Here is a 13,879-nt window from a genome sequence, read left to right as displayed (position 1 = left end):
ATTGTGATGATTGACAATGGGTACCACTGCCACATGTATTTTCAGGGACTCATAAGGTGTATCTTTAAGATCTAACCTTAAATTAATATGCAAGTCCTCCAATTAATCATATAAAAATCTCAACTTTGAAGTTTGCAACCTGGTAACTTAGCATTGTAAAAGGAAGGAAGTAATATTTCTAGTCATTTTTAAAGCTAGGAGTATTAACTTAGGAGTAAATGACTCAGCTTTAAAAGGAATCAGCTGTGAAGAATGAGCATTCATAATCAATTCCCAAGCTCAAGAGAGATCACAACTGACAACTATGTGTAGATGGGGGGTACCCCCATCAGATACTCAAAGTGACATGAAAAGGAGAAGGAGGGTGCTCAGCCTTGGAAATCTCACGGGACCATGACTTTGGTCCTTGGCTCAGTCACAGAGCAAAGGAGGAGAAACCCCCAGCTGAGGGTCCCCATCCTGAATTTGGATCTTCAAGACAGAGGCTATCTGGGGTGGGCACAGAGGGGGCAGGATCCCCTTCCTGACATTTTCCAAAGTGATACTCTGAACAAAACTCTTAGAGTAGCATATTGAGAGAATTAGTTCTACAAATCTGAAGGTAGTAGTTGGAAGCCTGCTCTGCCTACTCCCTGAGATTCTGGTATAGGGTAATGAGTGTGTGACGTGAGTGGGTGGCTCCAGCAGTGGCCCAGGTGGAACTTCCTCCCCCATCCTCCAAACACACAGGAATCTAAATATTCCAGGTTGCCCCTCCCCAGGGCTGCACCCCAGGTAAGTTACCCCTGGTGCTCAAACCTGGTTTGTCTTTTCCACAGACTCAGTTTCTGACCAAGGCTCAATAGAACCAAATGTGCAGAAATGTTCTTCATTCCAGCAATTCATTCAGATGCCTGGAAATGTGTCAAAATCATTCTAGAGCCAAAGGAGCCAAGACATCATGGTGGCCCTGAGGTTGTTAATTCACTCACACCCTTCCCAGGTTGGGCCTCATCACCTAGATGTTTCCTTCCTAGCTCATCAGAGTGCACTGAGCCCTGTTACGTTGGGAATCTGTCCTTGTCCTCATGAGCCAGCTTTGGAGGGAAAGGATAGCAAAGTGAGCAGGAGGAACGTTGTTAGTTTGGTATGCCAGGTCACAAGGACCTGGGTATTTTTAAAAGACATCAGAATGAACTTCTGTTCTGGAACTACAACTCCCCCATGTGCCCCTGCCCCCATATCTTTATATTGTGGGGGTCCTGGATGGCAAGCCTCTGCCACAGAGACAACCCTAGGAGGGCCATCTTGGCTCCCTGACTCTGCTCCATGTGGGTCCCACCTGTCCAGGACCTTTTGCTCCTAAGATGTGAAAAAGAACTATAGGATGGTAGCATAGGATTGTTGTGAAGATTAAGGTCATTGAGATGGAGTGTAGAAAGCATTAGCACTTTCCTGAGGACACACCGTAAATAGTAACAGTCCCTATTATGGGCTTAGCAATTACTTTGTTCACCTAGTTTGAGTAATAGCACACATTTTTAATATGATATATGAATATTTATCTAGAAAATACTCTAATTCATTGCCTTACTCTTCAAACTGGCCCCATACCCATTAAATTAAAATGAGTGAGGTTTTTGTTATATTGATAGCATTGCCCTTCATGCCCACCTCCCTGCATGCTGTAGTCAGTGCAGTGTGGCTGAAGTGACCAGCAAGTGACCTCAGACATCTCCCAGTCCTAAGCCCTGGGGTCCTGTGTCTTTGGTCACTTCTTGGTTGTTAGGAAACTTGTGGCACCTGTCACAAGCTTGAGTCTAGCTCCACTGACCCTGCTTGTCTTTTTGTCAGGCTGTGAAGCGGTTCTTGAAACAAGAGTGCAAGTGTCACGGTGTGAGTGGCTCGTGTACGCTGAGGACATGCTGGCTGGCCATGGCTGACTTCAGAAAAACAGGCGATTATCTGTGGAAGAAGTACAGCGGGGCCATCCAGGTCGTCATGAACCAGGATGGCACTGGTTTCACTGTGGCTAACAAGAGGTTTAAGAAGCCAACGAAAAATGACCTGGTGTATTTTGAGAATTCTCCAGATTACTGTATCAGGGACCGAGATGCAGGTAAGTTCAAAATACTTTATTCACAGCACCTAATTCTTCCAGCTATCAGTACTGCCTGATTTAAATGCAGTTCTGTATGTTCGGCCTGCCAGTTCTGTAAGTACAGCCTGCTGCCTTCAGGGTCAAAGCTATGTTCTTACCACTCATATTTAAAGTGCACAGAGAGCTCTTCTAAGATTCTGGAGAAATGGGAACCTAACAAGAAGGTTTGTGGCAAAAACTCAGAATATGCAGATTTGCAAAATTCTTCAGCCTGGACAAAACTCAGATTGGTGGATTAATCTACACAACTTATGGCAGCCCAGCACCTTTCCTGTGATCCTGAAGATGAGAGGATAGCTTTGCAGTGTATATTGCCCTTTACAAATATTGCTTCTGTGACTATGAAAGAGGGTCCCAGGGCTTTGAGGTTTGCCCTTTTTGAAATCTCCTATATTTCACACTCCTTTGCATTCTCCAATATGTTTAGAAGTTCCCATATACTAGAAAAAGAATTCATCCCCACTGGCTTGGCTGCTGGTGGGCAGTAGTTGAGGGCTGTGTAGGAGGAACTGCATTTATTAAGGCTACACCTTTGCTTGCACACAGCACCTTTCCTGTCATGAACTCTCTCAGGAGCAGCCCTGTCAACCTCAACAGAGTGGTTCCCTGTGCATTTTACACCTCTGCTGTTCTCCACCTCTCACCCCTCCCAGTCAGCACTGAACTCAGCTTAGCACAGTCTTTGTAAAGAATCTGGTACAAAATAAGAATGAGTGAAAGTCTCAGTGGAGAGGAGGTGATAGGGAGCCCACAGCCAACTTTGGCTTAAGCCAACTTCTCAGACTTAGTAGAGAGCAAGGGAATGCATTATCAGAAAAATATCCTCAAATTTAAATTCTGCATTTGTTTTACATTCCAAAGTAATTGCAAAGGAACCAGTAAAACAGGGCAGATGGCTGCCAGCTCCTAACATTAGACTAACCAAGAAGCATGATTACCGGGGAATGTCACAAGAAGTCCAAAGCCTCTTCTTTGTCCTGAGTGGTTCAATTTCCTTCATGGCTGATGAGCTAGTTCTTTGCAGCACTTGAGCAGGTTTGTACATGCAGTCTATGGATTAATAACTACCCAGAAAAGAGGGCCAGATGCTGTGCACTGCTACATTCCTGACATGCTTTGGGACCTCTAACAAGTCATCCTTCCTGTCAGGCCACAGTTTCAGTGGAATCTCCATAAAACCTGTGCTTTAATACAGATTGTCCCAGAGGCTTGGGTCCCTCTTGCTGTTAAGTAGCTACTTAACCTCAGGCTCCTCAGACAGAAATGGGAATGATGATCAGGGTCATTTCAGGAACTATGTATTGACTCCTATGTGCCAGGTACTGGGCTAAGATCATTGCACACATGGTTTTATTTAGTCCTTAGAGCCGCCCTATGACGTCAGTGCATTGGAACTGGTTACTGAAAAAAAAAATAGAAGGAGAAGGAAGAAGGAAGAACATCTTATGTTTTAAAATCAGACAAGCAGCCCTAGGTGTCATTATCCCAATGGTATGGGTGAGAAAAGTGACTGACCAGCTCAAGATCTCATTGGTCTTGGAGGGGAGAGATGCCTGGCTGTCTGACTCTGTGGCCTCTGCTCTTGACCCTGACACTACAACTTGTCCCTCCCTGTCTCCCAGGGAATGTATGTGAAGCAGCCTTGTGAAGCAAAAACCTCATTTCAAGTGTGAGAGGACCTGCTTTTCTGGAACATCTTTTCTGCTTTTTTTTTTTAATTGAAGTAGTTTGCACAGTAAAGTAAGCAGTTATGCTTAATGACCATTTAACTGCTTCCTGAATATTCAGTGAAATAAAGACCTTATTTTCTCTTCCTCACAGAAGAGATTCTGAATCTAACCCCTGATGCATCATCAACATACTGTTATTCTGACACACTTTTTCTACTCCCTATATTAGAACACAATTATCTTTCTTGATCCTAAAATAAGAAACACATCTGTAGTACCTGCCACATGTTAGGGCTTGATCTACATTCTCACATTGATTCTCATGGGAAATCTCTAAGGTGGATATGTTATTATCTCATTTTATGGGTAGAGGAAACTGAGGCTCTGACAGACAGGTTATAGATGTTGCCCAAGCACTCTCAGTAGGTACAAGGGAGAGCAAGGACTTGAGACTGAGTTCATCCATTCTTTTCATCACTTTATTCTGCCTCCAGATATGCCAGCCACAAAGCACACAGATGCAGGTATGGACTTTCTGAGGGAAGCTGTATAATTCATTCATTCTCTTCATTTACTTCTCTTCTCTCTTAGGCTCATTTTAGCCTAGTTGGCTTGAAAAGAATAGAATGGTTGTTGTTGCTGAATCGAGAGTCATCCCGTTACTCTTTTTTTTTTAAATAGTTCCAACATATTAGATCAAATTCTCATTAAGATTCCTAGATTATTCATAAATTACCTAAACTATACTTAATGCCCTTTTGAGCTGAACCTAAGAAAATGCTAAAGTCATCCATGCAAACTTGCATTATTTCTTTTTAATTCTCTTGATTGTCAGATGATCATTTTAGTGAAAATATGATTCAAGGTGTTTGACATCATGTAAGCAATAGTTCAGATTGTTGACAGAGTATATTTTTCATTGTTCATATATGGAGTCAGGTACAAATAGCCTTATGTATGAGATGAAATTTTCCCTGAGAAAGCCTGCTTTAACCCACAAAGCTGCTGAGGGCCTGTCTGTATAATCTGTGGCATTCTAAAGACAAGGCTTTATCCTGGCCATCGTGCACATCCTAGCATGTCAGTCCAAAGAGTCAAAGAAGTGTGGCTCAGAATCTTCCTGGAGCAGCTTCTAACTTTTCTTTGTGGAGGCAGTGAAGTGACAGAGTCTGAGCCCTGCGAGAAGGGGAGATTTCTGTGTCTAACACATGTTGACATTCCTTCTCTGAGCTTGGCTCTCCCATCATGAAACAAAGGTGTTCGGTCAAGGCTAACGTCCTGTCAGCATGCACACGTCACTGAGTGAGCACATCACTGAACCCTCACTACAATCATACTGCATTGCAAATGGCCTGTTTTCTGGTAAATGGAACTCCCACATGTTCAAAATGGGTTACTATCAGATGTACCCAGGCTCTAAAGTCAGAAGTTTGCAGTAAAATTTAAAGCAACTAAAAAAAAAAATTAAAGCAGCTAATGTATATATTGATTTTTTAATTTTCTCTATGAGGATCCACATACCCTTTCCCTAGAGTACATCTCATACCACCCAATCTGCTGTCTTGTGGTCATATTGCTTTATTTTGCTTTTTTAATATCATGCACATTTAATATTCAACTTGTTGGGCACCTTTGACTCGCCAGCACTGGAAAATCGATGGTGTCAAGTGCAATATTGTCAAGTAATAGATACTTGGAACTGACTGCCTTTACTCTTGCTGGTCAGCACCTGTTTCCTGTTAAAATTAACACATGATTTAACTGGAGTGAGCTAGCTTGTTTTGTCAGTTCGGTTTGCAGATAAAGTCTACAGGTCTAGTCCACTATTTTCCAAAGTGAGGGCCTCTTCAGAGACCTATTGAATAAAAATCTCTGGGTGTTTTTCCTGAAATTCTGTATGCATTTCAAACTTAAACACATCAAGGTTTGAAAAATCAGTGTTTTAGGTAATCCATGATTCTTAATTTTTCTGTAAGTATTAGGTAAGAAGAAATCCAGGGAGACCTTATTTTGGGGGGAATACCTGACCTCTTTCAAAGGAAAAATGTTTTTTTATTTGAGAATCTCTGAATAAATTTCTCCCACAAAATACCCTCCCCCTGGTTTCCCAGTATAAGAGGGTATTCTTTCACATTTGGGCCCAGTATTTTCAAAACCCCCTTTTACTGTGAGTAAGTACACTAAAATAATTCCAGCCTTCAAGCTTTCCCTGGAATTAGTTTGACAGAGGTTATCAAGTCAACCTTGTAGTGAAGTCCTGACATAATGATACCAGGATGAATTTGGATGAGAAATGCAGAAGGGTGAGTCAAGACCTTGAGGTACACCTGGGTGAGGCCAGATGCAGACCCCAGGTGAGGAAGGGTGAGGGGAACCTGGGGTGAATTTCTGCTAAGAGTTAGGCCCTGTGCTACAAACCTCACATGCACTTTCTCTGAATCTTCATAGCAGTTCTCTCTATTTACAGAGAAGGAAATTAAGGCTCTAAAAAGCTATTGAACTTGCCCACGATTTTGTGGCCTGTAAGTGGTAAACAAGACAAATTTTTTAAAAAATCAAAACAGAAATCCAGACTTTTTCCACTATTCCACATTACTTCTTGAAATTTGGGAGGGGTGGGGAGATCCGTGTAATAGAGAGGCAGCACGAGGACACAAATGCCTGCAAAGTGGGGAGGTAGAGAGCGGTCAGGCTTAACATTCACCCACATTTGGCTTAGGTTGCCTTGACTCCCCTTTCAGTTATAAGCCCTTCAAGTTTTGAAGAGTGTGAATGTTGTTAATAGTTGCTAAGAAATGAAAAGCTCAAAAACCAATTAAGATATTCTTATGGCAACAACAACAAAAGGCATTTCCCCCCAGTCTTCAATTAAAAAAAATGAGGGCTCTGGTGTTCAACTATAAACACTCCCCTCGATCTGAAGAGTGCACACAACTGTGTGATGCTGTGCACGTGACATTCTGCAGGCCATATTGGAGGCTAGATCTGGAAGTTGGGCTTCTGGGATGAGTATTCTGGCAGTTCTGTGTTATTGCCCCAAGCATCCATAAATCAAAGAAGCCCTTAAGTTAGAGATAGGTTCATCTCTCACTAAGGAATGCTGCTGTCCTCTCCAGAGTAGCGTCTGCACCTAATCACAAGCCACTTTCAGTGGTTATGATATAAAAACCCTGACCTGGGCCAGAGGTCACCCTGAGGTCTCTTCATCAAGTAGAGGAAACAAGCAGCCCTCCACCCTTCTCCAGTCAAGTTCAGAAAACAAATGGAGTCCCACAGTTGTTTAACTCGTTAACCTGCTGAAAGCCCAATACCTGTCTGACAGCTGTAGGCTGTGAATGGTGTAAGCATTCAGGCATCATGGGTTTTTTCCAAATAAATCATATTTTGCAAACACCTCAGAACCCAGGGGAATGTAATGCCAACCGTGGTTTACAGAGATTGGTGTTATAGACATGCCCTTTGGTGTAGCCAGATTTGCAGAACCTCTGAACTCTGTGACTGTGACCTGCTTAAAAACAAGGGAGCAACATATGAGCAAATAGCAACAGATAGATGTTATTTTGATACTAAATGTACAATTCTCACCAGTACATCTTAAGTCCCTCATTTCCGCACAGAACACATAATTTTTGAGCCTGTTCTATATGCCAGACAATATGATAAGCCTCAGGAATGCAAAGATGAGGAAGATAGACATGGTCCATACCTTCTCTGGCCTCCCAGTCCCTGTAGATGAGCCAGGTTGGCAGGCAGTGGGACACAGCTCTCGAGCCTGGATAAGAAAGTGGTGTTTCTTAGGCCAGTCCTCACTCCATTGTTCTGTTACAAGGTCTTACCCTACATTTGCCATTTTGAAAAAGTTATTCCTCACTTTCTACTTTGAGATTTATTGTAGACATTCATGAATTGATATCTAAAAAGTGCTAAGACAGCTAGGTCAGAAAAGAACAATATGAAGAACATATTTGTGAGGCTTATAAGTCACCATTTCATAGGCAATTAATTATGTTTTATGATTAATATTAACTATTAACCAATGGGCCATCTTTTCAAACTCTTAGTGGCATATAATGTAATTAGCTTCTCCCTCCTAAAACACTCTATTTCCTTTTCCTCTGTAACACCAGATTCTCCTCATTTTCCTCCTGCCCCAGTAGCTAGCTCCTCTCCTTCTGCTTCTAAAGTCTAAAGATATGGGGTGGTGAATACACAATACAATATAACCTTGTACCAATGATGTATTATAGAATTGCACAAGTCAAACCTATACAATTTTATTAACAGTCACCCCAATAAACTCAAATAAATAAATAAATAAATAAATAAGTAAACAAACAAATTCTGAAGATCTTCTGGACTCAGTTACACCCTCTTCTCTCTATAATTTCTCTTTGGGTGGTCTCCTCCATTTAACTGCTATTTCAGTTCTCATCTCTGTTCTCTCTCCTCATCTTGTAGCCAATCCCATTTTTCACAGTTCCACTCAGATTGCTCACATTTCTATCACACTATTTCTGTTCACAACTGAACTCCTGGTTTGTCCCACCCCAAAACCTGTTTCCTCAGGCTTCCTCCTCTCAGAAAATGGCACACCCATCCATTCCACTGATCAAGCTGTAAGCCTATAAGTCAGTTGTTACACTGCTTTCCTATTTCCATATCCATCCATCACCACATCCTCTTAAACTGCATGCAATATCAACCATCTATCTGCTTCTCCATTCCAGAAAGCCTTGCTCTTTCATTCTTAGCACATGCCACAAGTTTTAGTTAATTTGTTTAAGTATTTGTTTGTTACCTGCCTGTCCCACTTTGATTCCGTAATGGCAGGAACTATTATATCTGTCTGTTCACCACTGGATCCCCAGAATCTATCAAATAAACATGTTGAATTGAATGGTAAGATGTAAATAACATGAAATACATTCATCAAAATGTTAGCTGAATTCTTAGTTATGTTGTAGTGTCATAGCTTAAAGATGACTTGATTTCCTCCACAGGCACATCTTGATTGCTTCCACTAAGAACATCTTCACTCATCACTGATTACTTTATGATACACAGCTTATGAAAATTCCTATTTAAACTCAACTGAAGTATCAAATGGAACTTTTCCTCATATTCAAGTGCATAGATGGAGCATTTGCAAAGCTGAAGCTATTGATGACTGTCCACATCCCCCATATGAAATAAAAACTCTCAAATGCAGTGGCAGTCTATATCTATTCTTTTTAGCTGCCACCAAATACTCAACTCTTTTACTTTTGGGGGCGCCTTTTTCATTTACTATTATCAGTAAGATTACAGGGTAGTTCATCTGATTTCATTGTTAACATGAGCAAAAATATTTTTCCACCCAATTCTATTTTGTTATAGACATGATCTATAAATCTGCATTACTTTTCAGAACATAAACTTGCTAGAATTTCTGTACTTTTAGTATATACTAAAAAGTGACCTAATTTGAATTAATTGACAGTGGCAATCAAGTTCAATTTATGAATTCAAAAAACAAAAAAACTTATTTTTTTCAAAACATAAGAAAATTTTATAGAAAAAGAAACACAATTTTTATTTTCTTATTTTGAAGTCTTTGACATAACTTCAACTACTAACAACAATTTACAAAGTAAATGTCCTTTCTTAGTAGAGAAAAATTCCTTTTTAAAAATATATTTTACTGATTATGCTATTAGAATCATCCCATTTCCCCCCCCTTTATTCCCCTCTGCCCTGCACACCCCCTCCCACCCACATTCCCCCCCTTTAGTTCATGTCCATGGGTTGTACATGTAAGTTTATTGGCTTCTACATTTCCTATACTATTCTTAACCCTCCCTGTCTATTATCTACCTACCATTTATTCTACTTATTCTCTGTACCTTTTCCCCCTCTCTCCCCTTCCCACTACCCTGCTTATAACCCTCCATGTGATCTCCGTTTCTGTGATTCTGTTCCTGTTGTAGTCATTTGCTTAGTTCATTTTTGTTTTTGGTTTTTTTTCAGGTTCAGCTGTTGATAATTTTACCATTCATATTTTTTATCTTCTTCTTTTTTTTAGATAAGTCCCTTTAACATTTCATATGCTAAGGGCTTAGTGATGATGAACTCCTTTAACTTGACCTTATCTTGGAAGCACTTTATCTGCCTTTCCATTCTAAATGATAGTTTTGCTGGATAGAGTAATCTTGGATGTAGGTCCTTGCCTTTCGTGACTTTGAAGACTTCTTTCCAACCCCTTCTTGCCTGTAAGGTCTCTTTTGAGAAATCAGCTGATAGTCTTATGGGCACTCCTTTGTAGGTAACTGTCTCCTTTTCTCTCACTGCTTTTAAGATTCTCTCCTTATCTTTAATCTTGGGTAATGTAATTATGATGTGCCTTGGTGTGTGCTTCCTTGGGTCCAACTTCTTTGGGAATCTCTGAGCTTCTTGGACTTTCTGGAAGTCTATTTCCATTGCCAGATTGGGGAAGTTCTCCTTCATTATGTTTTCAAATAAATTTTCAGTTTCTTGTTGTTCCTCTTCTCCTTCTGGCACCCCTATGATTAGGAAGTTGGAACATTTAAAGATGTCCTGGAGATTCCTAACACTCTCCTCATTTTTTTTGAATTCTTGTTTCTTCATTCTGTTCTGGTTGACTGCTATTTTTCCCTTCTAGTTCAAACTGTTGATTTCAGTCCTGGTTTCCTTCATGTCACTTTTGGTTCCCTGTACATTTTTCTTTATTTCACTTAGCATAGCCTTCATTTTTTCCTCTAATTGCAACCATATTCAACCAATTCTGTGAGCATCTGATTACCAGTGTTTTGAACTGTGCATCTGATAGGTTGGCTATCTCTTCGTCACTTAGTTGTATTTTTTCTGGAACTTTGATCTGTTATTCCTTTTGGGCCCTTTTTTTTTCTCAGTGTGCCTGTTAGTAGTAAGGGATAGAGCCTTAGGTGTTCACCAGGGTGGGGCAGCCCAGATCTCTGCGTTTTGGTGCTGTATGTAGGAGATGGGTCCAAAAGGGAACAATGCCACTTGCTGTGTTCTTGGCCAGCTTTCAGTCACTTCCTCCACTACTCACAAGCAAATTGGGCCCTTCTGGTGCAGAGTCTCGGATGGGTGGATATGTACATTCTAGGACCCTGTGGGTCTCTCCAATGAACTCTCCTGTGAGGCTGGGAGTTTCTCCCACTGCTGCCTCAACCCCCACAGGTGTTTTCAGTCAGAGGCTTTGAGTCTTTATTTCCCTGCACTGGAAACCTGGGTTGCACAATCTTTCTTGATCCCCAGTTGTTCCTCCTGCTTTATCTGCATGAGAAAGTGGAACCACCAGGTTCCACCTTGCCTGAGTCTTCTCTCCCTGGCTGCCTGTCTCCGCCCCTCCTACCAGTCTGGATGAATAGTTCTTCTTTAACTCCTTGGTTGTCGGACTTCCATACAGTTAGATTTTCTGTCAGTTCTGGTTGTTTTTTGTTTATAAATTTGTTGTTATCCTTTTGGTTGTGTAAGGAGGCACAGTGTGTCTACCTACGCCTCCATCTTGGCTGGAAGTAGAAAAATTCATTTCTAATTAGCACATTAATGTGTTGCAAACAAAAGACTGCTGTTAAAGCACTTTAAAATGATGTATTTACTTAATTAGACTAAGCTTTCTGCATAAAACCTATTTTGTGCTGGTGTGGTAAATCTCCTTTAAAACTGCATATTTTAACCCTGGACAATAGGTTGGAGCATTGTCCTGTAAACTGAAAGTTTGCGGGTTTGATTCTCAGTCAGGGCACATGCAGGAGGGAACTGATCAGTGTCTCTCTCTCACATAGATGTTTCTCTGCCGTTCTCTCTCCCTCCCTTCCCCTCACTCTAAAATCAATGGGCATGTCCTCAGTGAAGATAAAAAAATTCCAACTGCATATTTTACAATATACAGATGATGTGTTATAGAATTATGCACATGAAACCTGTATGATTTTGTTAACCAATATCTCCCCCTATAAATTCAATAAAAAGGAAAAAATTGGAAAACTGTGAAGCTCACAGTGGTAGACACCATATATTTCCAAAATTCTAATTTTTGCTTGAAATCTTGACTTTATCATTGGCAATAAATGCTGTCAGTTGTTTTCCTTGAAAAAATAAAAAAGAGAATGGAGTAAGCTGGCATACCTGTTGACTTCATCTTAATAGGTTAATTTAGTGGCTGAGGAGAAACATAATCCATCAGAATGGAAAGAGCCACTTACGAGCAGCCTATGGACAGATTAGCAGTTCCAGGTCGGTTTAGATTATGGCCATGAGATTTAACAACTTACATATAAATCCACCAATTCATCATTGATTAAAAATCCAACTGTTTTATAGTCATTTTATCCATAACATTAAGTCCACTTCATCAAATTGCCATTTATTTAAATGTAGAATAGACATTATATATTTGTAAAAAATGAATATTTTCAAATGCATAGTATTTACATTTCCTGTTCCTTGGAAAAGAGCCCTGTATTATGGATTAGGAGATTTGGGGGCTACCTATTGCTGCCTATTACTATTTCTACTGAGTATTAATTGGGTCACCATGGACATATTAACTTCTCTGGATCTCTTAAGATATGTTTCACCTAGAAATTCATAAGGGTCCTGTGATTCAATAAGTGAATGAGTTATTAATTAATTTTACTCTGTTTGCAATAACAGGACCTAAACTTGATGCCACAAACTCTAATTTGTCATTTTAAAATCTATCATTTACAAATGAGCCACAGTGTTTGCATGTGTTCTATATATATCAAGTGAGATAAATTGAATAAAATAGGCTTTTTAGCTAGTCCACTCTCACCCCTGTGCCTAAGAACTGGGTGACTGCTCCCTGGAGAAGTATGCTTTCATTTGGCAAGAGAAGGGTGATCTTAATTTTTAAAATTAAATTTAATATGTTGGCCACCTGAGCACCATGTAATATGTAAAAGAAATATAATACCTAATCCCTGTCCTTGGGGATACAAGATGCGTGAGAAATCATCAAACATTTTTTTTAATCCTCACCTGAGTACATTTTTATTTTTCATTGCTTTTAGAAAGGAAGGGAGAGGAAGGGAGAGAGGGAGGGGGAGAGAAAGAGAGACGTCAATTGGCAGCCTTCTCATATGCACCCCAGCCCCAACCAGGGATCAAAGCTGCAACCTGTATGTGCCCTGACTGGGAATCAAACCCAAGACCTTTTGGTGCATGGGATGACACTCCACCCAATGGAGCCACATTGGCCAGGGCTCATCAAACATTTTAAAACAAACAGAAAATGAGCCCTATTGCATGACATGCATTGTAAGACTTAGAAAGGAGATCAACTAAGTGTGGAACACTCAGGGAGAGCTCTATGAAAGGTGCAGAGTCAGGCCTGAATCTTGAAGGAGGGGAAAGTTTTCAATCTAGAGGCAGAGGAAAGTCCAGAGGAGCAGATGAGAATAATTCCTACGAGCAAACAGTCTACCAGCTTGTGATATCAGAAAGTCACTTCAGTGGGATGGTGAGAAGATGGCCTGATTAGAGGACACAGGTGGGAGGCAGTGGGAAATAACCTTGGGTGGGCTAGTTAGTGCCAGATGTGGAAAACCTTAAAGAATCTGACCTCAGCAACTTTAATTCCATGATAGCATTTGCTAATTTAATGGGACATGATTTCCTGTGCCTGTCACACTTTTCCTAGTTATTATGAAAACATTAAATAAAATCATCTAAGTGGAGACATAGTCTTTCCTAGCTTTACTGTGCAATTCTTAATGCAAGGAAGGGGTAAACCTTGTGAGTAAATGAATGTGCAGTCTCTAGCATTTTCTCTTTAACATTCTTTTCTTCCCTCGATAAATCTGTGTCATTAATGACAACGTGTAAGTCTACCAGAGGAGAAACAGTCTATTGGATGACAGGCTTAAGTGAATGTTGCTTTACACCCTAATGGTCAACATATGGGCTTCTGTCAGCTTGGAGTGGCAGGAATTTCCAAAGACACAGGCCTATCCACAGAGAGAAGGAACACGAGACAGCACCCTTCCTCCAGGTCCCAGAGGTGTGAGTCTGGGAACTATTA

The 13,879-nt window shown here is 40.6% G+C and overlaps 1 protein-coding gene across 1 annotated transcript in view; it reads left to right on the top strand.

The window, feature by feature from the left end:
* Positions 1-13,879, top strand: part of WNT2 (Wnt family member 2) — a 47,256-nt gene that overhangs the window by 21,909 nt on the left and 11,468 nt on the right. Inside the window, exon 4 of the mRNA XM_028526234.2 lies at positions 1,834-2,098. Coding sequence (XP_028382035.1) covers positions 1,834-2,098 — 265 coding nt within the window. The remainder of the gene's footprint in view (positions 1-1,833; positions 2,099-13,879) is intronic.

This window comes from Phyllostomus discolor, chromosome 10 (assembly GCF_004126475.2).
Source record: "Phyllostomus discolor isolate MPI-MPIP mPhyDis1 chromosome 10, mPhyDis1.pri.v3, whole genome shotgun sequence".
NCBI lineage: Eukaryota > Metazoa > Chordata > Mammalia > Chiroptera > Phyllostomidae > Phyllostomus > Phyllostomus discolor.
The sequence above is the reverse complement of the archived record's forward strand: the minus strand, read 5'-3'. Positions and strand labels throughout refer to the sequence as shown.